Source organism: Marmota flaviventris, chromosome 1 (genome assembly GCF_047511675.1).
Source record: "Marmota flaviventris isolate mMarFla1 chromosome 1, mMarFla1.hap1, whole genome shotgun sequence".
Taxonomy (NCBI): Eukaryota; Metazoa; Chordata; class Mammalia; order Rodentia; family Sciuridae; genus Marmota; species Marmota flaviventris.
In genome coordinates this window covers 116,356,844-116,384,098 of record NC_092498.1, presented here as the reverse complement: position 1 = coordinate 116,384,098, position 27,255 = coordinate 116,356,844, and the positions used below count along the sequence as shown (strand labels likewise).

At 50.9% G+C, this 27,255-nt stretch overlaps 1 protein-coding gene across 1 annotated transcript in view; it reads left to right on the top strand.

Annotated features, from left to right (window-relative positions):
- Myo18b (myosin XVIIIB) overlaps positions 1–27,255 on the top strand; it is a 201,599-nt gene that overhangs the window by 96,730 nt on the left and 77,614 nt on the right. Inside the window, exons 27-33 of the mRNA XM_027955886.2 lie at positions 442–566; positions 3,303–3,457; positions 7,313–7,436; positions 8,275–8,475; positions 11,214–11,324; positions 13,309–13,413; positions 23,244–23,396. Of these exons, the coding sequence (XP_027811687.2) occupies positions 442–566; positions 3,303–3,457; positions 7,313–7,436; positions 8,275–8,475; positions 11,214–11,324; positions 13,309–13,413; positions 23,244–23,396 (974 nt within the window). The remainder of the gene's footprint in view (positions 1–441; positions 567–3,302; positions 3,458–7,312; positions 7,437–8,274; positions 8,476–11,213; positions 11,325–13,308; positions 13,414–23,243; positions 23,397–27,255) is intronic.

The window sequence follows — 27,255 nt, the reverse complement described above, 5'->3', positions numbered from 1 at the left end:
TATGTATCTATTTATCTATCTACTTGTCCATCCATTTATCAATCTATCTATTCACGTATCCACCCATCCATCCATCCATCATGTATGCTAAAGACTCACAGCTTCTGCAACCTAAAGGATTATGAAATTTCTTTGGAAAAAGAAAATATGAGTCCACCTTACAAAGGTAACTGAACAGTATAAGGCAGTGGATCTTAGAACAACGGGTCTTTAAGTACTTTATTTAGACAGCTGGAGGCGGTCAGAGCAGGCTGTCTAGAGGAAGTAGTTCATAAACTTGACTACAGCATAGCTTCCTAACCTGAAGCCCAAGATTGAGGTCCTGGGGCTCCATGGATACTGTGAAATCGCATCCAAAGAGCCAAGAAAGTGGAAGAGAGGCCACCCTGGCCTCATCCTCACCTGGCCTCCTATCCCGGCCTCCCTGACTCTGTTAAACAGCAGATGAGTGGCAGATGCGCTTCGACTGTGCTCAGATGGAGAATGAGTTTCTCAGAAAGCGTCTCCAGCAGTGTGAGGAGAGGCTGGACTCAGAGCTGACATCCAGGAAAGAGCTGGAACAGAAGGTAAGAGGGGAGCGGATCGTCTGGGCCACAGGTGTCAGGGAGTGGGCCCGTGAGTGACCCATGGTTGGGGACGGAGGAGGGAGGAGGGAAACCACCAGCCGTTTCTTGGTTTTCCACCTGGGCAGCTGTTACAAATTCTGGTCACTGTGGGACTTGGAAACCGTTTTCTCTCCCTGTGGGTCCCCGGTCTGAGCACAGAGCACACACACCAACTCAGGGTTATCCAGGTCCTGTTTCCGCCTCTGCCTGGTCCTCGTGAAAGCCACCTTACCTTCTGGGCCCGAGGTTTCCTTCTAAGATCCTCGCAATATACTTCTAAAGCAGTCACATTAACCGCTCCCGTTGTCCCCGTGCTGATGTCACCCCCGTGTCCCATCTAGACTAGAGCAACCCCTGCCAACCAGTTCCCTTCCTCCAGCCCGAGGCCTTCAGGAGCGTCATGCTGTGCGACTCTCTGGGTGGGTTTTCTTTCCCCTTGTTTCCTGAATGAATTTTGATCTGGAGCTCATCTCCAGCGCCTCCCTCTGCTGCCCCCAACAGTCCCAGGTGCTCTGTTCTGTGGATTTTTTAATCCTCTCTCATGTGATGTCTGTGTGTATTTAGCTGTTTTTATTGTGAGTTGATCTTTAGCAGATTTTTTTCTTAAACTTTTTATTGATTTTACTGGAGTCTTTTGGTAGTGGGGGTGGGAGTGTCCCACTGCAAGAAACACTATTGTGTGTTCTTCTGCAGTGACCCCTGAGGTGACACTGTGTTGTCGGTCTCAGATTTTTGTGTGATATGAAAAAGTGTCCATCTCTAAACCCACATGAGGCCTACACGGACAGTATTTTGTTTTGGTTTTTTTGGGGGTACCAGGGATTGAACTCAGGGCCCTCGACCACTGAGCCCCGTCCCCAGCCCTATTTTGCATTTTATTTAGAGACAGGGTCTCACTGAGCTGCTTAGGGCCTCGCTGTGGCTGAGGCTGGCTTTGAACTCGAGATCCTCCTGCCTCAGCCTCCTGAGCCGCTGGGATGACAGGGGTGTGTCACTGCGCCTACAGTCTGGATTTCTGATGGGACTCCTTTCTTCCCCACCCAGAGCCAGAGCAGAAGCGAGCCTTGGTACCACCTGCCAGGCCAGTGGTTCTGTAGAACTTGTCTTGTGCCTTCCCCATGAGGCACAGCTCTTTGCAGGTCCTACTGCGCCAGGGCCTCCATGTTGGCTCCCTCCCTCCCCATGGTCCACGGCCTTCCCTCTATTTCTGGACAAGCAGAACTCCCTGTCCTTGGAGAACATTCCGCTGCCATGATATCATTATCTCCCATTATCATTCTGACTTTGTGCCTTCTGTATTTCCGATATCCGGAAATTTCCCTCTTGAACACCAAATAGATACCACAGATGTCATGGAGTCTCGCTCCTCTACGACACGGTGCTATCCAGCCTTTCGGGGTGTGCACAGGGACAGCTGGACGCCTGTGCCTGTCTCCCATCTTGTGTCCCTTCCACCATCGCCATTTTCAAATGGCTGTTGTGACGCACTGGGCGGGAATCTGGAAGACACTGCAGAGTTGGCTCTCGTCCACACCAGCAGACCCCGCCACGCCTCTTGCCCGCCACCTGTTCTTACAGATCTCAACGTAAATGCCTCTCCTTGAAAGTCTTCCCTGATGGGGACGGGAGTCCCTCCATTATTTCCCTAAATCTGCACTGGAAGTGTCCATTCATTTCCCAGTCTCCACTGCTGGATGGACGGGCCACGGGGGTGGAGATTAAATTAGGGGCCTGTCTTACTGTTCTGTCCCCTATGTGAGAGAAAGGTACCACCGATCACCCGGCAGAGGCGGGTGGGTGAGGTCACAGGATCCCACCAACCACAGAAGTGAGGCTCAGTGTCGTCCCTGGCAGTGGTGATGGTTACGGTCATTTCCAAGATGGACACACCACTGTGTCCTCAAGAGAGACATTCTGGGGGCCAGCGCGGGGAAGCAGTCCGGCTCTTTAATAACAAATTATGAAGCCGGTCAGTTTCCCTAAGGAAAGGGGCAATATTCATGCTACATTAAAAAATAATAAAGCCGCAACCTTTTCTGAGCCGCAGAATCTAAGAAAACATCCCATTTGCCTCCGAATACTGAACTTGGAATCACAGGCTTCATTAACTCAGAGTTTTGCTTATTTAAAGCGATTCTTTAATGAGGCCATTTCTTCAAAGCGTGTGTGCTGGGCTGCAGCCTCCCCCAGCCCCAACTAGGACAGTCGGCGGTGTGTCCCGGAGGAAGGCGCGTGGCTGGGCTCCTGTTTGTCAAGAGCCAGGCGCACTCTGTGGCGCGGCCCGTCCGCAGTGCCGTCCACTGTTCCACCCTCTGACCTCCCTCTTGGGCTTCCTGGGCAAGTTTTGGCAGCGTCATGGCTGATCCTGACAAATGTCTCCTGATGATGCCAGGTGACGGGGACAGGGACTCCCTGGTGCTCAGGGGACATCAGGTGGAGGCAGGGTAGAAATTCTGGGGGTGTTTTGGCAGGAGGTTTATTGAGGAGAAATGAAAACCACCCTGAGAGACTGATGGGATTATTCCCATTTTCCCCTGAGATCCAGAGGAGAAGCTTCCTGAAGGTGACCCAGGAAGTAGACAAGACAGACTAGTGGACACAGACAGAAGTGTCCCCAGTGTCATGCTCACTCGGAAGCCGTGTGTCCCGGGAATGTTCAGCGCCCAGAAGGCACGTGCTTCCTCTGTCCCCCCACAGCTCGCCGAGCTGCAGAGTGCTTACGAGGAGGCCAGGAAGGCAGCCCACCAACTGAAGAGGAAGTGCCACCGCCTGACCTGGGACCTGGAGGACACCCGCGTCCTGCTGGAGAACCAGCAAAGCCGAAACCACGAGCTGCAGAAGAAGCAGAAGAAGTGAGTTGTGTCCCACACTGTCACCTGGACCATGGGGTGGGCTGCACGGGTGCTGGGGTCCTCTGGGATCTCTGGGTTCTCTTCTGAAGGACAGGTTAAGGCCCTGGTTTGGCCCCAATTTTCCTTCCCCTCCTCCTCACCCGTTCTTCCTGTAGGTACGACCCAAAAAATCCAGCAAACAAACAGACAAAAAGATTCCCTTCTCTTACGCAGCCTGGTGACCCTATGGCCATATGACCTTGGGGAATTTTCTTGGCTGCTCTGAGCCTCAATCTCTTCATTTGTCAAACGAAAGGTCTGTGGGAGGAGATTGAGTCAGTTTAGGAAGATGGTCAGGAGCCCAGGTGCTGCCTAAAACCATCAGGTTCAAGCCCCAGCGGTTCCCCTTGCCAGCCCTGTGACCCTGACCTGGTCCTTCAACCCTTCCCCACCTCTGACTCCATACTTGTAGGTTGGGGATGAGGCGCCCCCTTGTGGTGAGAACTCCATGATGTGATTGGTACCTCCAAACGGACTGAATTTGGGTCTCTATCCTCAGTGTTGACAAAACGATAAAGAAAAGAAAAAAAAAAAGAGTTCCTGCCCTTCTCATTTAGGGCTTAGAGGCTCAGATCCTGGGAGCAATCTGGCAGGGACTGGAACTTGAACATCAACAAAATGTCAAGTTCTTAATGTGTGCACACGGGTTCCCATGTCGGCTTTCGTGTGAACCAAGTGCACAAGGTTTTGCAGACAGGCCAGGCTCCCGGGGTGCCTGGATGCAGTCCCCTCCAGGCCTGGAGAGGAGGGGTCGGTGGCCTGAGCTTCCTCACGCAAATCCTCCCCATCTGGAGGTTCCCCCCCTGCACAGCTGGCTCCGTCCAAGTCCTCAGCTCTCTGGTGAGGTTCAAGGGGCTTTAGAGCCTGGGAATCTCTAGTAGACACTTCATAGACTGCAAATCGGTATAATGCAGCCTCTCTTTTAGGATACTCAGGATAAAACAGAAAAACGTTCCTATGTGGACCAAGAGCGGTTTTGCCGGGGGTGCGTCTTTTCCAAGACATAGCAGGCAGAATTCTATTTCCACGAGAGTGTTATAGATTTCAAAATCCATTTGCATTAAATAATTTTTTTTTCATTCATCCTTGAACCTTCCAGAGCTGGCTTCTGCATCTGGAAAAAATAACGACCCTTGAATACGGTTAGCATGCTCCCCCAAATAAGAGAGGTTTAATCTCATCTCTCTCTGCGCCCTCTCCCAACTCCCTCTCGGTACTCTGGCTAAGTCTCCCTTGCACTGGAGAAAATGGCTCAAGTCCCCCTTGGCCACTTGCTGAGTGGCCTTGCCAAGTGACAGGTCTTGGGGCCAGTGAAGGACTAACCACATTTCAGAGGAATCCTTGGACATAACAGGCCACTGAAGAACGTCCTGAGAGACCCCAGCCCTAAAGTGAGAGGTGCGCCTCCACCGTCCCCAGGGTCCTCCCAGCTGGGACTCTCCACTCTGGCCTTGATCCTGTTCTGAGGGTCTCAGCTTTCTGACAGGGAGGGGCCTGGGCTTTGGATTGGTACAGCCCGAAAAATTCCATCCCTATGGGACTTTCCTTCACCCGTGGCAGAAGTCCTCATTCCAGGGACTTCCAAACCTCCCCTGAGGCACCCACCAGCAGCCCAAAGGCGTCCCCAGCTCTGCTCCCACTGGTGGGCAGGAGCGTCTTCGGATGCCCACATCCTCAGCAGGCCTTGCATTTCCAGGTGGAGTGGCATTTCAGTGGGAGCCAGTGGGGGCAGCAGAAGTCTGGGGCTGACGGTGGAAATCCAGGCAGAATGACGGTTGGGAGGGGGGACCCAGATGTCAGGCACCAGCACACTGTAGACGCAGCTGCCTGCCCAGCTTGCTGGCCCGGGATGCTGTGGTGAGACAGGCTCGTTGAGTCTCATCCCCACTCTGCCTTCTAAGTTCAGAGGGCCCTGGAATGGTCCCACAGGAGAGCTGGGTTCCGGTTGCCATGGTTACTTAGGATCACAAAGCTCGGCCAAGGCTGATGGGACTCTTAGAGAAGCCTGTTGCTAGGCTTGCTGACTGCCCCAGCCTGGACCTCAGGCCTGCCCCTGGTGGGGTGAAGGGGGTGTGCAAGTCTGTCTGGCCTCAGGGTGGGGGTTCTCAGTGTGTTCTAGAAGCTGAGGTCTAGAGGAGCCTTTTGTTGGCATCAAGTGGCCTGTTCGCTCATGGACTCCTCTGGAACATCAGTCACTGGCTCCCTCTGGCTTCCTTCACCTGTCCAAGGGCATGGACAGGTAGATGGGGGGGGGGGTAGTAAGACACTGGGGAGCTGCCTTCAGCTCACTTCCATTACTTTGGGATTCAAGACCAAATCACTCTCTGAACCTCAGACTCCTCCTCTGTGAATGGGTATCCTAACATACATCTTCCCCCAGGACTCTGGGGGCCCCAATGCAGAGCCTGGCGAATGGCACTCATGGAGCCTTACTATCCTGTTGTCACCCTGTTTCCATTCAGGGGCAGCAAACAGCACTTCTGGAATGATGTCACCAATAGCCCATCAGAAAGTTCCTGGGTTGGTCCAACAGGAGGGCTCCCTTATGTGATGTGATTGGCTCTCTCAGGAGTCTCAGACTTTGAAGGACAGCTGGTGTCCTGGGACATGGGATCGTCGTATATCGGGCACCATCTTGTCACCAAGGCCCAAATCCCAGGAGCCACATCAAGTTCTCTGGAGCATTGGGACTTTCTATTTGTGATTCACTGAGGCCTGGCAAAGGGTCTTCTGCTGGTGTCCTCATCTGTGACAGGGGACGGGCTGAGACCAGGAGGGGATGAGGGAAAGTCCAGGAAGTCCTTCTTATCCAGTGGTCCCCCCTCCTAGAGGGGCAGATGTGCCTCGGGAGAGCCCCAGTGGCTCTCGGGAGCACTGTCTCATCTTTGTGTCTTTTGCTGGAGGAATGAGGACAAGATGTCCAGCATCTCGTCAAAAATTAGCAGACTTTAATTTGGCTAACAAGTGCATCAGCCAGATGGCATGAGTGAGGCTCTCCCTGTTGGCATGGAGACAGGACATTGTGTATGAGTGTGTGTACATAATGTTTGTTCCTGGGTCAGTAGATCTTAGATGCCAAACCCGGTAGAATTAATGGGTCTTTTTTCTTGATGTGCTTTGGCAGATCCGATGTGTGCTCTCTCTCTCCATGTATACCTACATATTTTATACATCATCATTTACTATACATATTAATTTCTATTCTACATCAGTGTCTACTCTAATTTTATTTTGTCTATGTACTTTTATCAGGTTTTTAATAAGTATTCGGTGTTTTTCACAAACACTGTGTAGGTGCTAAGAAATTCCTCTGTAGCGTCTCAGCTTCCGGCCACACTCACAACCTTCCCCTGGAGCCCTGAGCCAACCCTCCCCTTCTAGGCCTCCTCCTCTCCAGCCCTTCCCAACCCTCCCTGGCTCCACCTCCTCCCTTCAGGCCCCTCCCAACCCTCCCTGACTCCACCTCCTCCCCTCAGGCCACGCCCAACCCTCCTCGGCTCCGCCCTCTCCCCTCCAGCCCCGCCCAGCCTTCCCTGGCTCCTCCTCCTCCCCTCAGGCCCCTCCCAACTTCCCCTGCTCCACCACCTCCCCTTAGGCCACGCCTAACCCTCCCCGACTCCACCTCCTTCCCTCAGGCCACGCCCAACCCTTCCCGGCTCCTCCTCCTCTTTCCCCAGCCCTGCCCAACCCTCCCTGGCTCCACCTCCTCCCTTCAGGCCCCGCCCAACCCCGGCTCCGCCTCCTCCTCTCCAGCCCCACTTAACTCTACTTTAGTTTCCCCACCCCGTGTGGTGACCCGTGTTCTGCCCTGGGCAGGTTTGACATGCAGCTGGCTCAGGCCCTGGGAGAGTCGGTGTTTGAAAAGAGTATGCGTGAGAAAGTGTCGCAGGAGAACAGCAGCGTGCGGTGGGAGCTGGGGCAGCTCCAGCAGCAAGTCAAGGTAGGCACTGGGGACATGGAGCTGGCCGGGCTCCTGGTGGCTGGGTCTCCTGAAACCCCACCACACACCTGCTGCCGAGGGAAGAGAGCCCGTGCAGGTGCCTGGGTCTGCCCAGCGCAGGAGTCAGGTTCCCAGCGTGTCTCCTAAAACAACCTGTGGTTGGCCCATTGACAGTCAGACTCCAGAGTGTGAGGTCATGGTCTTGCTCCAGTTACCTGCACAGAGTCCAGGGGTCTGCCTGGGAGGGACAGTGGGCCCAGCAGAAAATTAGCTATCACCTTGTCCAGGAGCAAGGCCTGTCCCGTGCAGACGCTCATGCAGAGGGATTTTAGTAAAATCTGACTTGGGTGCCTCTCCAGGCGCTGCTGTGTCCTTCTGTGGCTCCCTGTTGCCCCCAGGACCTCATGCCCTTGAGTCTGGAGTTCAGCTCCCTGGTGGCCTAGCCAAATGTCCTTCAGGTTGGAGCTGGCCTCCTTACTCAGAAGGGCCATTTCTGGACATGGCAGCCCCTTGCTCCGACATCTCCTCCCAGCCCCAGTGGGCACAGAGCGCGGGTTTAGTTCCAGGTCTGCGCTTCCCTTACAAATGGGGCAGGCGCTTCCTTTAAGATCTAACTCTAGGGGCAGTGGCTGTCCTCCCCCAGTTCTGCCTCCCTCCCTCAATGCCACCTGAGCTGTCCCAAAGAGCAGCCCTTGCTGGTGTCCCACAGGGGCTCTGTGAGGGGCCTGGGCCTCCAGGGAGGGCCAGTGGAACACCCCAGCCAGCAGGTCACAGAGGCCTCCCCAGGGGAGGAGGGCCCAACTGGGTGACTCAGGACGCTGTCCCCTTTGTCTCCCAGGAAAAGGAGCAGGAAACCATGAAGCTGAGGCAGGAGGTGGAGACGCTGCAGACTCAGAAACAGGAGCTGCTGGAGTCATCCTCTGTGGGGAAAGATGGTGTCGCCGGCTTGAAGGAGCGGCTCTGGAAGCTGGAATCCAGCAAGCTGGAGCAAGAGAAGATCCAGAACCAGCAGGAAAATACCATCAAGCAGCTGGAGCAGGTGGGAGAGCCCTGTGGGGGCAACACCCAGTCCCTTGCTGGCTGAAATGTGCAGTGCTCTCAGAGGGCATCTCCTCTGCTGCTCCTCATTCTTCCATGGCTCCCTATTACCCCAGAAAACATCTTAACTCATAAGCCTGAAGGTCAGAGCTTTCATGGTCTAGAGCTCCTCTGCCATCCTGCTAGGTCAAGGTCATCTAGGACCTCTGTGTGGGGATGTGAGTTCTGTCCCCATTCTACAGAGGTGGGAGTTGAGATCCAGAGATACAGAGAATGTGGAAGGGTGGGATTCGGAAGTGGCGTCTTCTGACCCCAGAGATCCTTGGCTACTGACTGTGGGCACAGCCTCCAGGGAGATTGGCATGCCCATCTTGGAAAAATAGAAACTCACCAAGAGAATAAGGAACCAGTCAGGATATATCCGATACTGTAGCAGCAGAATCTCAACGAAGCCGATGAATATGTTTTATTTGTCTGCTTGCTTGTGTGAACGTCTACCTCATTCCAAGGAGCATAGGAGGCAGCTTCTAAGACAGATGCAAAACAACAATGAGATTCTAAGTAAAACAGTCTGGGCCAGAAAAGTACTGACTAAAATAGACACTAAAGAGAGGGTGGGGACAGCGAGCCGATATGTGATAGGCGGAACACATGTTCTTACACACGTCACAGTTTTTGCTCTAAAATTCCTGGTGGCCAGAGGGAAAAAGGAAATGTGAGGTCTATGCCTTTTTTTCTTATGCCCAAGACAAAAACCAGAAACAAAACAAAACCAAAAAGTCAGATTTTCAAGAAGTGGCTTCTGAGGCTCAGCGCTAAAGGAATTTGTCATGTAGGATTTTGCAAAAGGTGACTGTGTTTTAAAAGGCTGAGAGCCTCTTATGCAAGAAAATGGGACTGGGTGACATAAACGTGTAAAGCAGTTGAACTCTAAGCGCCTCAGTGGAAGCCGTGGTGCCAGCCCTTGCTTCTCGCCTACTCTCCTTGCATCCCGCTGGGTGGAGCCTCCTGAGTAGGCGTTTGGGGTCTGGAGAGTCTTGGACGCTCGTTAAGGAGAGTGAAGAAAGCAGAGCTCATGTTCAGTCAGCCAGATGCAGGGAGTTCTTCTTCTTTGTCAGGCACCGGGTAGATCTGAGGATGCAGAGACAGAAAGGGTCTCTGCTTTCCCAAACTTTACAGTCCTGCTGGGTGTCACAGGAACGTGGAACTTGCAGATCTAGTCTTGGCAGAAGGGTTGGGGGAGAGGGTCAAGAAGACACCCTGGAGGAAGTGACATTTCTTGAAGCCAAAAGCTGAGGGATGAGTCAGAATTGGTTGAATATGAGAGTTCTGTGCAGGGCAGAGCCTGTGCAAAGGCCCGGTGGCCAGAAAATCATGTGACATTTAACATGTCCTAATGATGCCACATCCAGATGGAGACTTTGAGGCAGCTCAGTGTCTTTATGACCTTACAGAAGAAGGTGCTGTAATCCCAAGGCCCGAGTCCCCTCCCATGTGCAGTGAAATATGGAACAACCCCTTAGCTGCCTCCAACCCAGCTCTGAACCTGTGACCATCCCTGCAGAATGTGGAACGTCTGGGGAGGTATTTAAAGGACATGAAGGATGTCCCTTAAATGCAGCATCCTGTAGCAACCAGGTGTTCTCTAAATGAGCAGGATCCTTGCAGAAGCAGTAAGAAGACAAGAACTTCTGGAAATTGCATTGGCTCTTGGTGACACCAGCAGGTCTCCCTTCAGCTCTGGGAGCAGGAAAGCCCCACCAGGCCTCAGGAGATCGGAAGTTAATGCCCCTTAGCTTCCCGCCCTGGGCCACCAGGGGGGAGGCTGACTCATGCCCTCATCCGTCTCCAGCTTCTCACGGCCCATGTCCTTGGAGACCTCTTGTAGATATTGATTGATTACCAGACAGCACTTTTTTCCAGGGAATTTTATGTTAACTTATATAAGCCTGACATAAATGGTATTGCAGATGTCAGAAGTGTCCAAGGGGCGAGGGAAAATGAAAGGGAAATATTCTATTAACTTGCTTAGGCTCCTCATTTTGGATTATCTTCCCATAACCTCTGTCATTTTAAAGGCGGGAAGGAAGGAGCTCGACAGTTATCGTGAGCCTGCTTTATGCCGGGGACGATGATGGGGCTCTGGTCCTTTTTACTCTTCGCCACAGTCTACGTAGCGAGGAACATGCTCAACATTTTGAGAGGCTGAGATTGTATTTTCTCAACCTAATTTCCATGCTAAGGGCAGCAGTTGTGAACGTCTGGAGCAGGCCAGAGCTTGGGTTCATCTCAAGAGTGTTAAGAAGGATTCTGAGGCTGCATCTGACCTCGGTGGAGAATGTGATGGGTTCCGGGTGTCTGTTGTAACCATAGAAAGGGAGGAAGCCTTTGGGCTGTTTATCTACCATTTCCAGGGTGCTGAGGGAGAGAACCCGATTCTCCTCTGTGCAGAAATGAAAAAATGTGGCTGGGTGCGGTGGTGCAGGTCTGTCATCCCAGCAGCTCAGGAGCTGAGGCAGGAGGATCTCGAGTTCAAAGCCAGCCTCAGCAACAACGAGGTCCTAAGCAGCTCAGTGAGACCCTGTCTCTAAACAAAATGCAGAATAGGGCTGGGGATGGGGCTCAGTGGTCGAGGGCCCCCTAGTTCAATCTCCAGTACCCCCCCCTCAAATAAAATAGGGGATGCTGAGGGCGTGGCCCTGGGCCACCCTCATGCCCATCCTTGCTTGCTGTCCCCAGCTCCGCCAGCGGTTTGAACTGGAAATAGAGAGGATGAAGCAGATGCATCAGAAGGACCGGGAGGACCAAGAGGAGGAGCTGGAGGACATCCGTCAGTCCTGCCAGAAGCGGGTATGTGACGGCCCCTCAGCTGTGCCCAGGTCCTGGCCGGTCCCCGCAGGCTGCTTCACCCCTGCAGTCAAGGAGGAGGCCGGGCCTGGGGCTGGGGACAGGCCCTTCCTGCAGCCACCTAGACCTGGGATCCCTAAGTGCTTTCAAGGGAACAGGGCCGGAGCACCTACCTTCAGTATGAGCTGGAACTTCCAGCAGCATCAGCCCAAGGTCTCTGTCAGGAGCCCATCAGGCCTCGAGACTCTTGGGGAAGGACTTCTGAATCTCTCAGATGCTCCCTCCGACTGTTCCCTTGCTGCTCAAATCCTTTCTTGATTTTTCCCCCTCTGTTGCTGGTCAACCCATGGCCTTGTGCCTGTGGTGACAGCACTCCACCCACTGAGCTGTACCCCCAGCCCTCAGATCATTTCTTACATTTTATCCACTCTCGGTAGACATGGCAGTCAGTGCATAAGAAAGCACAAGCCCTTGACATGTTGTCCCCTAGAAACCACCAGGATGGCTATTGTAAACACCTTTTCATCTCTCCCCTCACACTGCATGTGCACGTACGGATTTGCACAGATATTATCTTTACTACATGGGGTCAAGGTCTTTTGGAGTCCACTATCTTCACTCAGTAGTAGATGCTGCCTCTTAAACCATGTGCTCTATTTTATTTAACGAATCCCCTATCATTGGACACTTTGGTTGTTCCTGGTTTTCTGCTATTAGAACTAACGCTGGGACAAGCATCCTTAAGGGTGTATTGAGATGCAGATGGAAGCTAAATCCCTCAAGGGAGGTGGCCTGAAGTGGCTCCCAGAGTCCCCCTCTCCCCTACCCCATCCCCCATCACACCTGTGAATACCACGTGGACATGTTCTACAGATTTTATTATTCTATAGAATAATGTATTGTATAGATTTATTATTTTACATATTGTTTCGAGATGAGCTTTAGTTTTTCTAGTCTTCTGATCGGAGTGCAGTTGCTTTTGTTTCTTACTCTTAAAAGGAAGTTTTGGAATGAGCCTGCTCTCTGCAGAAATGGCCATCACTCCGCCCTGTCCTTCCTCCTGAGATAGATGCCCTTAGTCTTGCTCACGTTACGTCAGGTGGAGGATGTGCAGATTTCTGGTTTGTTCCAAGAGTGCCTCAGAGCACGCTGTGTGCCCTGAACCCGGTCTCAGATGAGCTAGGATACAGCCCGGACCCTCCCGATGCTCTTCCGTGGACACTTTCATGAAGGGAGAGCGTGAGGTCAGAGAAAGGGGATTTTCTCTTCACGACAGCCCCTGACATTGGCTTCGCAGCCTCCTGGCGGCTCTGTGCAGCCTATCCCTCACTGTGGCAGGAAATCAATCATGAGCAACCCTGGCACTGCTGTGGCTGTCTGGGGTGGCAGAAAGATCTGGGGCCGGGAGACAGGACGCTAACTCTGACTTCAGAATATGCGCTTTGGCTTCTCCCTGGGACTTAGTTCGCCCATCTGTGAAATAGGGCCAGAGAAGGAATGAAATAATACATGTGAGAGGCCAGTGGGGGCTTTGCGGCGTACAGCTACGGGGAGATATTCATTCTGTGATCAGTGCCTGTGTTGGGCTGCTAATAGCTGAGAAATCAGAGCCAAGTATAAATTAAATGAGTTGCTATTAGTTGAATGTCTCGTTGGAGCAGAGCGCCGTGGACAGGAGGCTTCAGTGGCAAGCTGCTCCATGGTATATTTAATAAAAATGTTGGCTCTCCCTGTATGTGGAGGCTGCAGCATCAGAGTGCCAAGACCTGAGAATATCCAGGCAGGGGCCGAGGCCACAGGAGGGAGACAGGCTTTCTGTTGGGGAACTTCACAGTCAGTAGCAGGGGGCTCCCCATAGTCACCCGGCTCCCAAGCCCTGACAGATGGGGCCCCTCGTCCTCCCTCCCTCCCCCCGAGGGGCCTGGCGCTGGGGGATGGTCCGCGTGGGGCTCGCTCACCTCTGTCTGGTCTGCCCTTGTGCCCGCAGCTCCACCAGCTGGAGATGCAGCTGGAGCAGGAGCACGAGGAGAAGCAGATGGTGCTCCACGAGAAGCAGGACCTGGAAGGCTTGATCGGGACCCTGTGTGACCAGGTGAGGGCGGCGGTGCAGGCGCTCTGTCAGGAGGGCTGGGGGGGGGGGCAGGTGGAGGGCAAACAGCTGCTGGGCTTCAGGAGGGGCCAGGGGCAGCCTTCCAGGTGGCCTCCCCGTGCCTCTTGTCCACCCATTCCCTCCTGCACATCCCCGCCAGTCTCCAGGGGTGACTGCAGGGCTCAACAGCAGGTTCCGCAGGAGAACTCGTGGGAATCCGCAGAGTGGGTCAACCAGGAGCCACCAGGAAGTTGCGTTGCCTTCAGCAGCTGTTGGGCAAGACTGTAGAGGGCTCCTGTGGAAACTGGGAGAATATGAGTGGCCTCTGCGCTCATGGCTGGCCACATGAGGACAGGATCTGTGTGTGTGTCCTGTGTGTGGGGGGGAGGGGGTACTAGAGGTTGAACCCAAGTCCTTGCACTTGCTAGGCAAGTGCTCCACCATGGAGCCGCATCCCAGCTGAGTTTTATTTTGAGACACAGGGTCTTGCTAAGCTACTGAGGCTGGCCTTGAACTTTTGATCCTCCAGCCTCGGCCTCCCAAGTAGCTGGGATCACAGGTGCGCACCACCAGGCCTGGCTAAGCTGAGACTTTTGCTAGAAGCCGCCAGACCCAGAGTCAGGCCAATGTCGCTTTAAGCCCCAGCTGGGCTTTCTGTCTCCGTGGCTTTGGGTGAACCAGTTCCCCACTCTGAGCTTCTGGGAAGGCAAACCGTGTGGGGCTGTTGCCTTCGCTGTGCGCTAGGGTGCTCAGCTGCATGCTGTGGACGGATGGAGTGGGCTCCTTTTCTGCGGTGGGGTGACCTGTGCATTGTAGGAAGTCGAGCAGCCTCCCTGGCCTCTACCCAGGAGATGCCAGTAGCACACTCCTCAGTTGTGACAACTGGAAATGTCCACAAGCAGTGCTGAGTGTCCTGAGAATGAGCATCTACCTCTGCCACCATAAGGAACCGCTGCTGCACCCAACGTCGCTGGGGGGGCTTCCGGCCTCAGGACGGGGAGGGCTCACTCCTCTGCCCCCAGAGCGCGCCTTCCCCGCTCACTGTGCCCGGTGGAGTCTCAGCACCGCAGAGCTCGCGTGACTTCTTTTAAAGCATCCCACGAATGTATCTTAATACGTGTGCTCCGTGTGCGTGCTGTCTGTGCATAAGCAGCGTTCAGCACCCTTCCTTCCCCAGGCTCACTGACTGTGTTCACCAAAGGCCTGATGTGTCGCTCAGGTGGTCACCCAGGGCAGCCAGGCCTTGAACAAAATAAATGCTCACTTTGCATTTCAAAAACCAAACCGATTCAATTAGTGGACTCTGGAACAGGGCGCCACGGTGACAGGAGTCAGGTGACCGGCCAAGGGGATTGACAGGCAGTGGTAGATCATCCTTCTTCAGGGTGTCCAGTTGTCCAGCAGGGCAGCTGGGATCACTGAGTATGGAGCCCCTGGAGTCGCAGGGCATGGGGCAGCCCAGGACCTGATTCTAGAAGGACACTCAGTTCTGTCCACTTGAAAACACAATGTTGCCAATCTTGCTGGCCCAGAAAGAGAGGTTTGGGGGCTGGGGGTGTTGCTGGGGGTAGAGCGCTCGCATAGCTTGTGTGGGGCCCAGGGTTCCACCCCAGCACTGCAAGAGAGAGAGAGAGAGAGAGAGACAGACAGACAGACAGACAGGCAGACACACTCTCTTGGTGTCCCTTTCTAATTCCATCCCCTCTCCCTAGTTCTCATGTCTGTATATCTGAGCTCTAACCCTGTATGGGGATATGGTTCCACACTGTCATTTCCCCCTCTCCATCCTGGTTTCCAGATCAGTCTGCGTGGCGCACATAGCTCTTATCCATTCAACGGTGACACAGTCCTCCTTTAAAAAAAAAAAAAATCCTGTTGTTATACTGACGGATGTTTGGGTTTCACCTTGAGACCTACAGCCACAGTGCGCGTTCGTGTCTGTCTTCCTGCGCCCCTAGGTGGAGGTGTGTCCGGGCTGTGTGACTAGGAGAGCAATCGCTGGCTGCTAGAAATGCACAATTTTGGAATTCATAACTGTCACCCAAATGGTCCCCTCAGGTGGCTGCGGCAGTTTCCTCTGTCACCAGCAGTGTCTGAGGCTTTGCTTTCTCCACACGCCCCAACACGTGGCCGAGTCACGCTTTCCAGATTTCCCCCAGGCGTTGGGTATCGAGTGTACCGCGTGTCTCTTGTCACCTCTAGAGTCACCTGGTCTGCACACAATTATTGTGGCTTTCTCTTGTAGGAATTGCCTCTCCATGGGCTTTGTCTTGTTTTGATTTTTTTTTCTGTTATTCATTCATGATCTTTATGCAACATGCTAATTCACTTTTGGAATTATATTTGGTGAACATCTCCTGTTCTGTGGAGAATCGTTTCCCCCGTTACATCCTTCACATAATAAAAAGTGTTTTTAATATAGATATATGAATTAATATTTTTAAAAAATATTTTTTGCATTGGAATCCATATTTTTTAAAAATATTTTTTACACGATCTAAAATTTTGTTCTTGAAATCATTCAGTCTCTGAGCCTTCTGGACTTTATTGTGTAGGGTGAGGCCGGTGTCTGTGGTTTTATACTTTCCATGTGTGGGTGGGTGTTTCTTGGGCTCCCTGTTCAAGTTCACTGGCTCATTGGTCTATACCTTTTCCTGCAACACGTGGTGCATTTTTGTTTCTGGTTTGTCTTTGTGCTGGGGACCCAGCCCCGTACCTTGTGCATGCTGAGCCACTGGTCTGCCACTAAGTGACACCCTCAGCCTGCACCATGTGGCTAGGTTTGGAGAACTTCTAGAAGAGCTTATCTTGCTTGCCTTTAAATTGCTTGTGTCCTTGCTCTTTTACTCTTCTTAAGAGTTTATGTTCTGGCAACGTGGCTCATAATGACATACACGACTAGTATACGCCATGCCCTAGGTTTCTTCCCCAGCTATGCAAAAAAAAAAAAAAAAAAAAAAAGAATAACTTAATTTCATTCCATAACAAAACCCACTGTAGTTTTCATTGATTTATGTTAGCTGGGAACATGAACGTTATTTTTGTTGTTAAGCCATTCTCCATTATATTAATGCTCATGCTGTCTTTCTCTATTTACTGATGCCAATCGTTAATATTTTGTTATTTTTCTCCTTCCACATCTTAAGCTTTCATGTTAGATTTATTTCCAGGAAAATGGTAGTTTCTGTAGTTGCTGTGACCAGCATTTTTTTCTGTATTCTAATTTTGATTTAATGCTGGTGACACATGGGAAAACTAATAATTATGTTGATCATAGTGATCTGGAAACCAACAAACATGCTAAACTCATTTCACATATTTCATCAGTAGATTCTTTAGGATTTTCTTCAACAACAATCTTACCATTTGAAAATGATGATGATTTTGCCTCTTGACCATAAATTGGGGCTACAGAAAGATCTCAACATTTTCAGAGACAAATGTTATGCATTTTTTCTCTTTTCTTGTCTTATTGCATTGGCGTGTGCCTGTGGTATTGTAAGACTGAGTGGTGGAGGTGCTTGGCATCACTTCCTCACTCCTGGCCTTAATCAGAATACTTCCAAAGTTCTGATGGACCTGTTTGCAGTGTGTTTTTGATCGGTTACTTTAATCAGGTTAAATCAGTCTTCTTTGTCCAGCATTTCTAGTTTTCTAATAATTAAAAATAAGTTTATTGAATATTCTCATATACTTTTTATGCACCTGTGATTCATTCTATGGCCAGCTTCATTCATCTACTAACATAGCATATTATATTTTAGGTATTACAATGTAACCTGGTGTGTTTTCCAGATAAATTTTACTTACTCATAGGTTTTTCAATACAGTGCTCTATTGCATGGCTGACAATTTTTTCCAGGATTGCAAATAAGATTAATTCGCAGTTTTCTTTTCTTAGACTGTCTCTGTCTAGCATTGAACTAACCTCATAAAATGAGTTCATAACTATTTTCAAAATAATTTTATAAAGTTTTAACATGTAGTTCTTGACGATTTGAAGTAATTTCCCTGTAACCCACTTGGATCCGGTTGTTTTCAGGGAGCAGAATAAATATATGATTACTGCTTCAAATTTCTCTAAGCGTAACTGAACAGAAATACAGAGTTTTTTCTCCCTTAGTGAGTGAATTTTGGTAGCTAATTTTTTCTAGACATTTATTCTTTCATCTGACTTTTGACATAGGTCAACATAAAGATTGTTTTCATAGCACTTTTTTATGATTTTAAGAAAATTAGATTATCATATAATTTCCATCTAAAATCTTAGTAATATTAATTTGTGAGGTTTTGTTGTGTTGACCCCACTTGCTAGATATTTGTCTATTAGTTTTGTCAAAGGACCAGCTTTTCTATCATTACCTTATTTTATATTTATTAATTCTTGCCTTTATCTTTCCTTTGCCTTCTTACCATTTAGTTTAGTCTTTTGTTCTATTTTCAGCTTCAGTGTTGAAAATTTTAACAATTTCAATATTTTATTCCATTAATTTTTTTTGAGAATCACACAGATTTTAAATTTTTAAACATGTTTTAGTTTATTTAAGATGTTTACCTTGATAGGATGCGTTACTGCCACCCTTAGGGTTTTTTCCTGTTTCTTGTGTTTTCCTCATTTAACCTGCAAATTATTTATGAATTAAGTTTCGAGTTTATTAACATTCAGGATTATTTGCAGTAACTTTTTACTGTTAATTTTTAATGCAGTGCCACTTGGGAAGATAACATGGTACAACACCCAGTGTTTTTTCTTTGAAATTGATGATTCCTCCTAGTTATCCTGGTTCATGCTCAAGGCTAACATATTATCAAATGGAAGAGAATTTATAGGTATTCAGGAGACAAAGGGTTCCACACCTGGCAGATGGACTGGTTGATTTTGAAATTTTGATATAATTTCAAATATTAAAGCATAAATAAAAAGTTTAAAAATATATGACCATATTTTTTTAAAACATGTCTCCTGTAAACATTTTTCATTGTCTGCTAATACAATTCTATTTTTTCCATAGTTTTATTGGTGCATTACAGTTATGCCTAATGGTGAGATCCATTGTCACGTATCTGTACAAGCACACGATGTGACAGTGTGACACGGCCACTGTCATCCTTCACTGTTTCCTCCTTCCCTCCTCTTCCCCCGTCCCGGTCCTCTTCCTCTTCTCTACTGATCTGCTTTGGTTTTCATGAGACTCCCCCCACCTTTCCTTCCTTTTTCCTCGTTAGCTCCCACATATGACAGGAGACCCGTGACCCTTGACTTTCTGAGTTTGGCTGTTTTCGTGCAATATAATGTTCTCAAGTTCCATCCATTTTACTGGCAATGACAATGTCATTCTTCTCCACGGCTGAGTAGAACTCCATTGTGAGGAGCCTCCATCCCGATTTCCATAGTGACTGTATTAATATATAGTCCCACCGAGAGTGGGATTATACAGTATATATACACATCTTCTCCCGTGTTTCTTATTGCTGATCTTCCTGATGGCTGGGATCCTAACTGGGGTGAGATCGAATATGAGTGTCGTTTTGATTTGCATTCCCATAATAGGTAATGACGTCGAACACGTCTCCATTCATTTGTTGCCCCTTTGTATTTCTTCTTTGGGGAAATGTCTGTGTAGTTTACTTGCCCGTGTATTAATTGGGCTATTTGTTGTTTTTTGAGTTATTTATATATTCTGGATTTTAACCCTCTGTCAGAAGAATAGCTAGAAAAGATTTTGTCCCATTCTGTATTTTTTTTTCTACGTTCCATTTATTAACTTTTAGCATTATTCCCAGAGCTTTAAACTCCCGATGAGGAAGTTTTGGTCTGTTGCTCGAGTGTTGATCCTACATTTTTTCTAGGAGTTGCAGATTTTCTGGTCTAATTCTGAGGTCTTTGATCAATTTTGAGTTGACTTTTGTGTAAAGTGAGAAATAAGACTCTAGTCTCATTATTCTGCATATGGATGACCAGTTTTCCCAGATCATTCGTGAAAAGGGCTATCTTTTTTCCAATGCATATTTTTTGCACCTTTGTCAAAGATCTGATGAGTGTATTTGTGGGGATTTATCTCTGTGTAAAACAGTCATGTTACATTGCTATATGATTTTCTTTTCTAAGTTTTACTAATAATTGTATTATAATTTATCTTCATATATTTTGTGGCTGTATATTTAGGTAATTCAAGTTTCATATTGCTTTATTTCCATGGTGACTTTTTGATTATTATATAATGTTGCTCACTTTTTGCTACGAATGATTTTGCTTTATTTAATTTTTCTTTATTTCTTTCAGTTGGTGTGTTGCAATATCATTTTTTGTTTCTTTATTTTCAATGTCTTCAAGTGTGTGTGTGTGTGTATGTGTGTGTGTGTGTTTCCTTTAAACAGCTGGATAATTTTAATTTATATTTTAGTCTCTAATTTTCATAGGAGAATTTAATTCATTTACATTTGTTGTAATGACTGATCTATTTGGAATTATTTGTATTCTCTTGTTTTTTTTTTTTTTTTTTTTTTTTTTGTACTTGTTGGCTTTTCATTCCTATTCATTGCTCTTCCTCAGTGTCTTTCCCACGTTTAGATTGATTGATAATGTTTTCTGTTTCCTGTTGTTTTATTGCTGGTTCAGAAGCTGTGAACTACATTTCTGTTCTTTTAGTGGCTACCCATAAGAACTCAGTCTTGATTCTTTCTAGTATTCATTTTCACAACAATGCTATGGGATAGATATTATTATTTCCTTCAGATAAATGAAAACGAGGTTCAGAAAGACAAAGCAACTTGCCCAGGATTGTCAGGTCGTCAATACCCCAGGTGGATTTGAAATGAGGTCTGTATTATTTGGCAGTATATAATTGTAAAAATTGAACACCATGCTGTGCTCAAAGCTGATAGGGCTGAGTTAACTAGATCCACCTTTTGTGGAATACTTTCTCCCACAGTTCATGGGCAGCACCCCTCAGTTGCTCAGTTGCTGGGCACCCTTCTGCAACACACATATTCCTTTCTCCCAGCCCCCATTTCCCCATCCTCAAAGTGGCTGGATTATCCCTGACAGTCTTTCTAAATCCTGTTTGAGCCGTGCTTGGAGAGTTCTTTTGACAGCAGACATTTAACAACCGCCCTGAACATCTTCCTTTATGATAAATGGGGTAACGATTGAGGTTTGCCTGTAGCTTCCCACAACAACACTAAACATCATTTAGATTTATTGGTTAATTATTCACATCTTTATCCAAATTTGAATCTGTGTGCTGCAGAATGGAAACTCTCCGAGTGGCATTTATTTCCCATTAACCTGATGGGTTTCCGCTGTCCCCTCCTCTCCTGTAGTGCGACTCATTATGAAGGAGAGGGTGGCTGGCTCTGAGGTTTTGTTGTGAATTTCGTCTCTCTGTGGGAGATGGTGCCGGCATTTTCAAGGGCTTTCTGGCAGTGAAGGCTGTAGAATCTGAGCTGTCCCTACCACAGGTCAGTGCCAGCCTCAGGGGCCATCACTGATTGCAACTCGTTCCACAGAAGAACCAAAGGCACCGTAGGGTGTGCCTGGAGTAAAAGCAGACACAGAAGCAGGGAGGGTGCGGAGCCTCCTGCATGAATGCAATCACTCCACCCCACGGGCACAGTCCCATGTAAAAATCAGGACTCTAGAGGGAGTGAATCCAGGCTTGGAGCGTGGCAGACACTGTGGTGCAGTGGTTAGAGACTGATGCTGGGAGGCCTGGGTTCGAATCCCTGCACCGCCACTTAGGAGCAGCTTGGCCTTGGCAGCTCACTCACCCCATCTTTACCAGCTCTGCCAGTTCTATCTTGTGTCCCCCATGACGGTGCACACTTAAGAGTGATTCCTTCTGCTTTGTGACCTGGCCCCATGGTGCCATGCCACCCATTCAGACATGCATGTACCACATAGAGTCTCACCTCCATCTTGCTCATTCAGGGGCTTCTGCCTGCAGCCCCCTTGCCACACCCACCCTGGTTGGGAGGAGCCGGTGCCCACCTCCAGGCTCCATCGTAGCCTCTGCTGCTTGGGGCCTCCGTGCCTCCACGCCACTTTGTTATATAAATCAAAGAGCAAAATAGGGCTCTCTCCTGGTGCCTCTTGCTAAAATGACCTCTTTGCAAAAACTGGGTTTGTATCTCAACACTGCCCCGTACTAACTGTGATCTTGGGCAGGTGACTTCTGTGACCCTCAGTTTCGCCCTCTGTACAGTGGGAGTCACGAGACCACTGCCCCCAGGTCCTTCGTCATGGCTGAAGTTTGAATACTCACCAAGTGCTTTGAATAGGGCCTGACACGTAGAAAGCTCTCTATGAACGAAAGCTGTCACTCTCTTAATAAAGACAATAATAATAATAATGTTGATTTTTAAGTGACTGTTGTCACAGGATAACACCGTGTGACAGAGAGCCCGGTGCATGCCCAGCCCTCAGCTCAGCTCACGGGGGAGGGAGGGAGGTAGGTAGATGGATGATGGATAGATCTCCTGGGCCAGCATTTTAAATTCACCAGAGCAAGCATCCAAGGAAAAGGAGCTTATATTCTAAGAACCAACTCATTTTTCAAAGAATTCAAAACAGGTGGTAGAGAAATAGCCATGTCAAGAGCACGGGAGAAGAGCACTCGCTGGGTCACCGGGCGGGCCTCCTAATCCATTGTTTGTAAGGTGCCCGGCGGGGAAGAGTGCTTTGCCATCCATTATCACACATGATCCTCGTCTTGTCTCGACACGGAGGACAGGGATTTGTATTTTAACCTCTCTCCTTATAGATAAGGAAGCTCAGATTCAGAGAGATTGTGTGACTCCACGGCCGAGGTTCCTGCCGTCAGTACACAGAGAGCAGGGGTTCAAAGCCCCGGCCTCCTTATTCTCCATCCCGCGTTCTTTCTAGAACATTCTGGGGCATTCTGTGAGTCCTGGCAGATGGTCAGCATTTGGCACAGAGGCACAGATTCCTGGTGTGTAGACACCCACTCCCAGAGGGAGGCACCTGCACCCCGTTTTCTTTAAACCTCCCCTCTGAGGGATGTCTCCTGTCCTTTGCTGTAGTCTCCTGTGGAGCCCAGTAAGGGGCCAGTTCTTCTCTCAGGGCCCTGACAGAGGTGCTCTGCTTCCGGAGGAGACCGAGTGCGTGGAATGTCACGGTGCCTCCCCTGCCACTTGCCCCCGGGGTTAGATGTCAGACATGTCAGGTCACCTCCTGGAGCTCCATCCAGGGTGTGGCCGCTGTCCCCTGCATGTTAGAATTCTGGGGGAAGGGATGTGCTCCCCTCTGTGCAGTTCCTTCTGCAGGAGGTGATCGCCCTGCCTGTCCTTCGACAGGCAAAGGGACATAGAAAAGCTGCGCTTTGATCCTCAAAAAGAACGCAGCTCTTTGCTGAGGGTGACACCCATGGGGAGAAGCGAAGTACCCCCAGGCACAGCCTGCAGTGTGACAGGCACACAGAGGAGCACGCCACCCCACGGGCGCAGTCCCACGAATGGCCGTGACTCCTCGGGTGGCACCCAGGGCCATGACGTTAGTCCTCCCTCGGGCCTGCTCCTCTGTCCCTGCTCAGGGCTGTCCTGACTGCGGTCAGCAGAGCCTGGCCAGCAGCGGAGGGCCTCGCCCGGCAGGCAGGGGAGTCTCTCAGGAGGTAAGGTGAGGTCATACGGAGGGCTTGGTGACAACGATGGCCCCAAGGACTTGGGAGCCCACAGGCTGTTTGGCAGATGAGGAAACGGAGGCTGAAGGAGCAGTGGGAACCGCCCCGGACCCACGGTGGGAGGGAGGGCCGGGCGCTCGGCTCCGCCCTGGCCCCGTCTCCAGCCACGCTCACTGCCCTCTCCCTCGGTTCCAGATTGGCCACCGGGATTTCGACGTGGAGAAGCGTCTTCGGAGGGACCTGAAGAGGACGCACGCCCTTCTGTCAGACGTCCAGCTTCTTCTGGCCACCATGGAGGACAGCAAGACCTCTGTCAGCAAGGAGGAGCTGGAGAAGGTGCACAGCCAGGTGGGCGTCACGGTCCCCTCCAGAGTGAGGCAGGGGACGCTGCTGCTGCCAGGGGAGGGTGGCATGAGCAGGGTCAGGGCACCAATTTCCAGCCTCCACAGACCTGCAGGGATGTGGGGACGTCACGGGCTGGGGATGTCACGTGGCAGTGGTCAGTGTGTGGGGGGTGGCTTATGAGGAACTGAGGGGTCCTGCCCTTCTGTGCCTGCACTGAGATTATGGCTGAGTGTGTGTGAGTGTGAGTGTGTGTGTGTGGGTGTGTGTGTGTGTGTTCATGAGTGAAAACCAACTCGGTGACGTCGATCACGTTATCTGTGGGACCACTGGCTGCCGTCACCTGGAGCCACCCAGGTACTAGGTCCTCTTTCCTTGTCTAGTGGTGTTCTCAGGACAGTTAAGTGCAGTGAGGATCTTAAGTGAGGTGACTGGGTGACCAAGAGGTGAGACGACTCGCCCACAGTTACATTAGAGAGTGGCAGGGCCAGGATTCTAACCCAGATCTCCAGGCTCCTCTGTTCCTGGCTGCCTCAGAGCTGTTGTATTAGACCTGAGGGTGGATGGGAGGTGAGGCCAGGTGAGGCAGGAGTTGGTGACCTTGGCAGCCATGATGAGTGTGGCCCAAGGCGGTTGGCTGGTGCCGAGAGGTGAGCAGATCCTGCAAAGGGGTGTGAGCTTTGAGGGGGTCTCAGAGCCTAATGGTGTAGCCAGGAGGGACTCAGGGCTTGCCACCGGTCCCCAGGGGGAGCTTTAAATCAGCAAGGCTCTGAGCCTTGCTGGAAATGTGTTTGTCCTTGGTGACATCCCAGGAGCCACGAGTCTCCCTTGGTTAAGCCATCTGGTTGAGCCCCGGTAGGTTCACCTCCTTCCTCTCCTCCTCCTCCTCTGGATTCTATCATCTGGCCTTATCTGTGCCACATGGCCAAGACCTTCTTCATAGTCACACAATATCCCTGAGAACTCTGCACCGACTCCCCAACAAAACTGTAAGCTTCCTGAGGGGCAGGAACTTTGTTCATCATCTCTGATGGTACCTGCCCAGTCCTGTGCACATCAAAAATGGGCTTCTCTTGAGATCTGTTGGCTGTTCTCCTTGTTTTGTAGATAAGGAAAATGAGGGTCAGAGAGGCCCAGGGTCACAGAGCCAGTGAGAGGCAGAGCATGGCTGGAACCCACACCTCCTAACTCCAGGCCTAATGCGCTTCTCTCCTCTTTCTGGAAAACAAGCTCATGACGGTCAGCGGGTCCCCTGATGGCAGTAGGCGGCATCAGGAGGAGCAGAGTAGAGCACCAGTGGTGGAAACCGAGGTCCCAAGGCTTCTCCTGCTCCTTCTGTTCCTGTCTCCGTTTCTCTGTAGAATGGACCATTGGGGCAGAGCTTAGTCACTGAGTTTTAAAAAATCCCTATTCAGGCTCCACTCAGATCTCACCAGTTTCTCCATTAACACCCTTTTCCTGTCCCGGGACCCAGGCCAGAGTGCGGCACGGCATTTAGTGGTCACCCCGACTGGTCTGCTCTGGGACCGCGTCCCGGCCTTGCCTCGGTCTTCCTGACCTGGGCAGCGTGGGGCAGCCCTGCCCGGGTTCTCTGGTCTGGCCTTGCGCTCTGCTTCCTCAGGCTGCCATGGTGTGTGTGCGTTTGGGGAAAGACCCAGGGAAACGAGCTGCTCTGGAACATTCCGGGTCCTTCCATCCCGAGAGTCTGTGTCTTAGCTGTCCCCTCCTCCAGTGCTTCTGTCCTGGTGACCCACTGTCCTGGCTGGTCCAGGGCTTTCCTGGCTTCAGAGCTGAACGTCCCGTGTCCTGAGCCAGCCCCAGCCCCTGGCACACGGGGCATCTGGCCATTTCTGTCACCTGGGCCAGCCGTGGCCCCTCAGTTAACTGTCATGAGACCCCCGGGAAAGGGGAGTTCGGATCGTGTCCATTTTACAGTCGGGAACGTGCGCCCCGAGGTGGCAGTTGCTGTGGGAAGGGTCACGGGGCAGGAGGGGGCAGAGCTGGGGTCAGACCTAGCCCCTGATATGAGGAGCAGGACCTGGGGTGGCCCTGCCTCTCGCCATCTTCCATACTTGACCAACCAAGGGAGCCCCTCGGGGAGGCAGAGATGCCAGAGCGGGGTCCCTGCAGCCCCCGGGGGAGAGGGCCCTGTGCCCAGCGGACCTGCCTTCAGAGTGCTCCCGTTGCCGTGGCAACCCAGCCTCCCCTCCCCCACAGGTGGCCGCTCTCTCAGGGGAACAGGGTGGTTCTGTTTCTTCTCCTTTTTTCCCCCCTTTTAAACGTATTCATGAGGACCCTCCCTCTGCGGGGCTGAAATGTGTGTTCTTGGGAAATAGTGGATTTCACGAAGGCGCCTGGAGCCCGATCAAAGGGCTTCATTCTTCTGAAAGTTCTTCTCGCCGTCCCCCCGCATCCGCTCCCATCAAAGGAAGCCCACAGCTCTGGCTCGCCGTCACCGTTGTCATGGAGATCGTCTGAAGGATGGGATCCCGTGGACCAGAGGTCAGCCCGCAGTCCCTTTGGCTCCCAGCACACGCGTCCCCGAGGCCGGAGTCAGAGCTAATCAAATAGAGCGGCGATGACATTGGGCGTCGCTGCTTCTCTGCCCTGACGGATGGCGATTGTCCTGTGCCTGAGGCTGCCCGGCCAGGACAGGAGCACAGACCATGGGGGAAGGGACGGGGGGGGGCCGAGAAATGCTCATATCCATCCACGGGGTGTCGACTGGCGCCCGCTGGGGGTCACCTGATAGCTGGGTACAGGTCAGGTGGGTCCTGAGGCAGGCGTGGTGTCCAGCTTCATGAATGGACGTCTGACCCACAGACCCTCCAGCACGGGTGGGAATACATGGGCCAATCCTGCACCATTACTGGGTGAGACAGGAAATGCTCAAGGTCCTGGGGTAGGGAAGGGCGGGGGTCTCCTTTACCTCTGGGGGTGGGGTCAGCCCACGGGGGGGGGGGGGGGGGGGGGGAAGAACAGGCAGGGCCTGGAAGGGTTTGGCTTTTACCCCCGATTGGTCGAGCAGAGTATGGCGGAATCCCATCCATGTTTTAGGGGCTCCCTCTTCTGGGTGCAGAACAGGTTTAAGGGGGGAAAGTGGTACTCTTAAGAGGCTGATGCTTCCTCCCAGGCCAGAGGAAATGGTCACCTGGGTCAGGGGACTTTGGTGAAATGGCAAAAAAGGAGACACTCAGGACTCATTCAGATTGATGGAATTCCCAGGTCGAGTTTGGCTGGCAGCCTTAAGTGTGTTATTTCAGATAGTCCTGGCCATAGCCCTGTGAGGTGGACACTCCTCTGTTTGACCCTTTTTACTCTCGATGGGGCAGGCTCAGAGAGGCTGAGGACTTTACCCAAGGACACACAGCCAGATATGTCTGCAAGCTCTGAATGCCAGCAGCTCTTATCCTTGCAATTTGGTCTGCCTGCCCTGGGTCCTGTTAACATTTATTGAGTTCCTACTGAGTTCTGGGCTTTACCTTGGTTTCTCAGGGTCTCTCACTCTTGGCCACATATCAGAGAACTAAAGCACTAATTTGAAAACCACCGATTTCTGCATTGCATTATCTAGATCCCCCTTTTTTTGCATGAAGTCTAGGTTGGGACCCAGGGTCTACATTCTCAAACAACCATAGGGAAACTCTGGTGCTGTTCTTAGGATGAGCGTTTGGGCCCCGCCAGCTTCTTGTATCCACAAAACGCCCTTTCAGTCAGGCAGCAATAGGTCCATTTTGCAGATGAGAAACTTACTAGCAAGTTTATGTCTCTGTGACAGATCTGAGTTGTACTCAGGTTAAAATTAAGCAGATTTTGAGACAAGAGAACTGCATCTGGCACTTGCTAACTCGGTGACTTTTGCCAA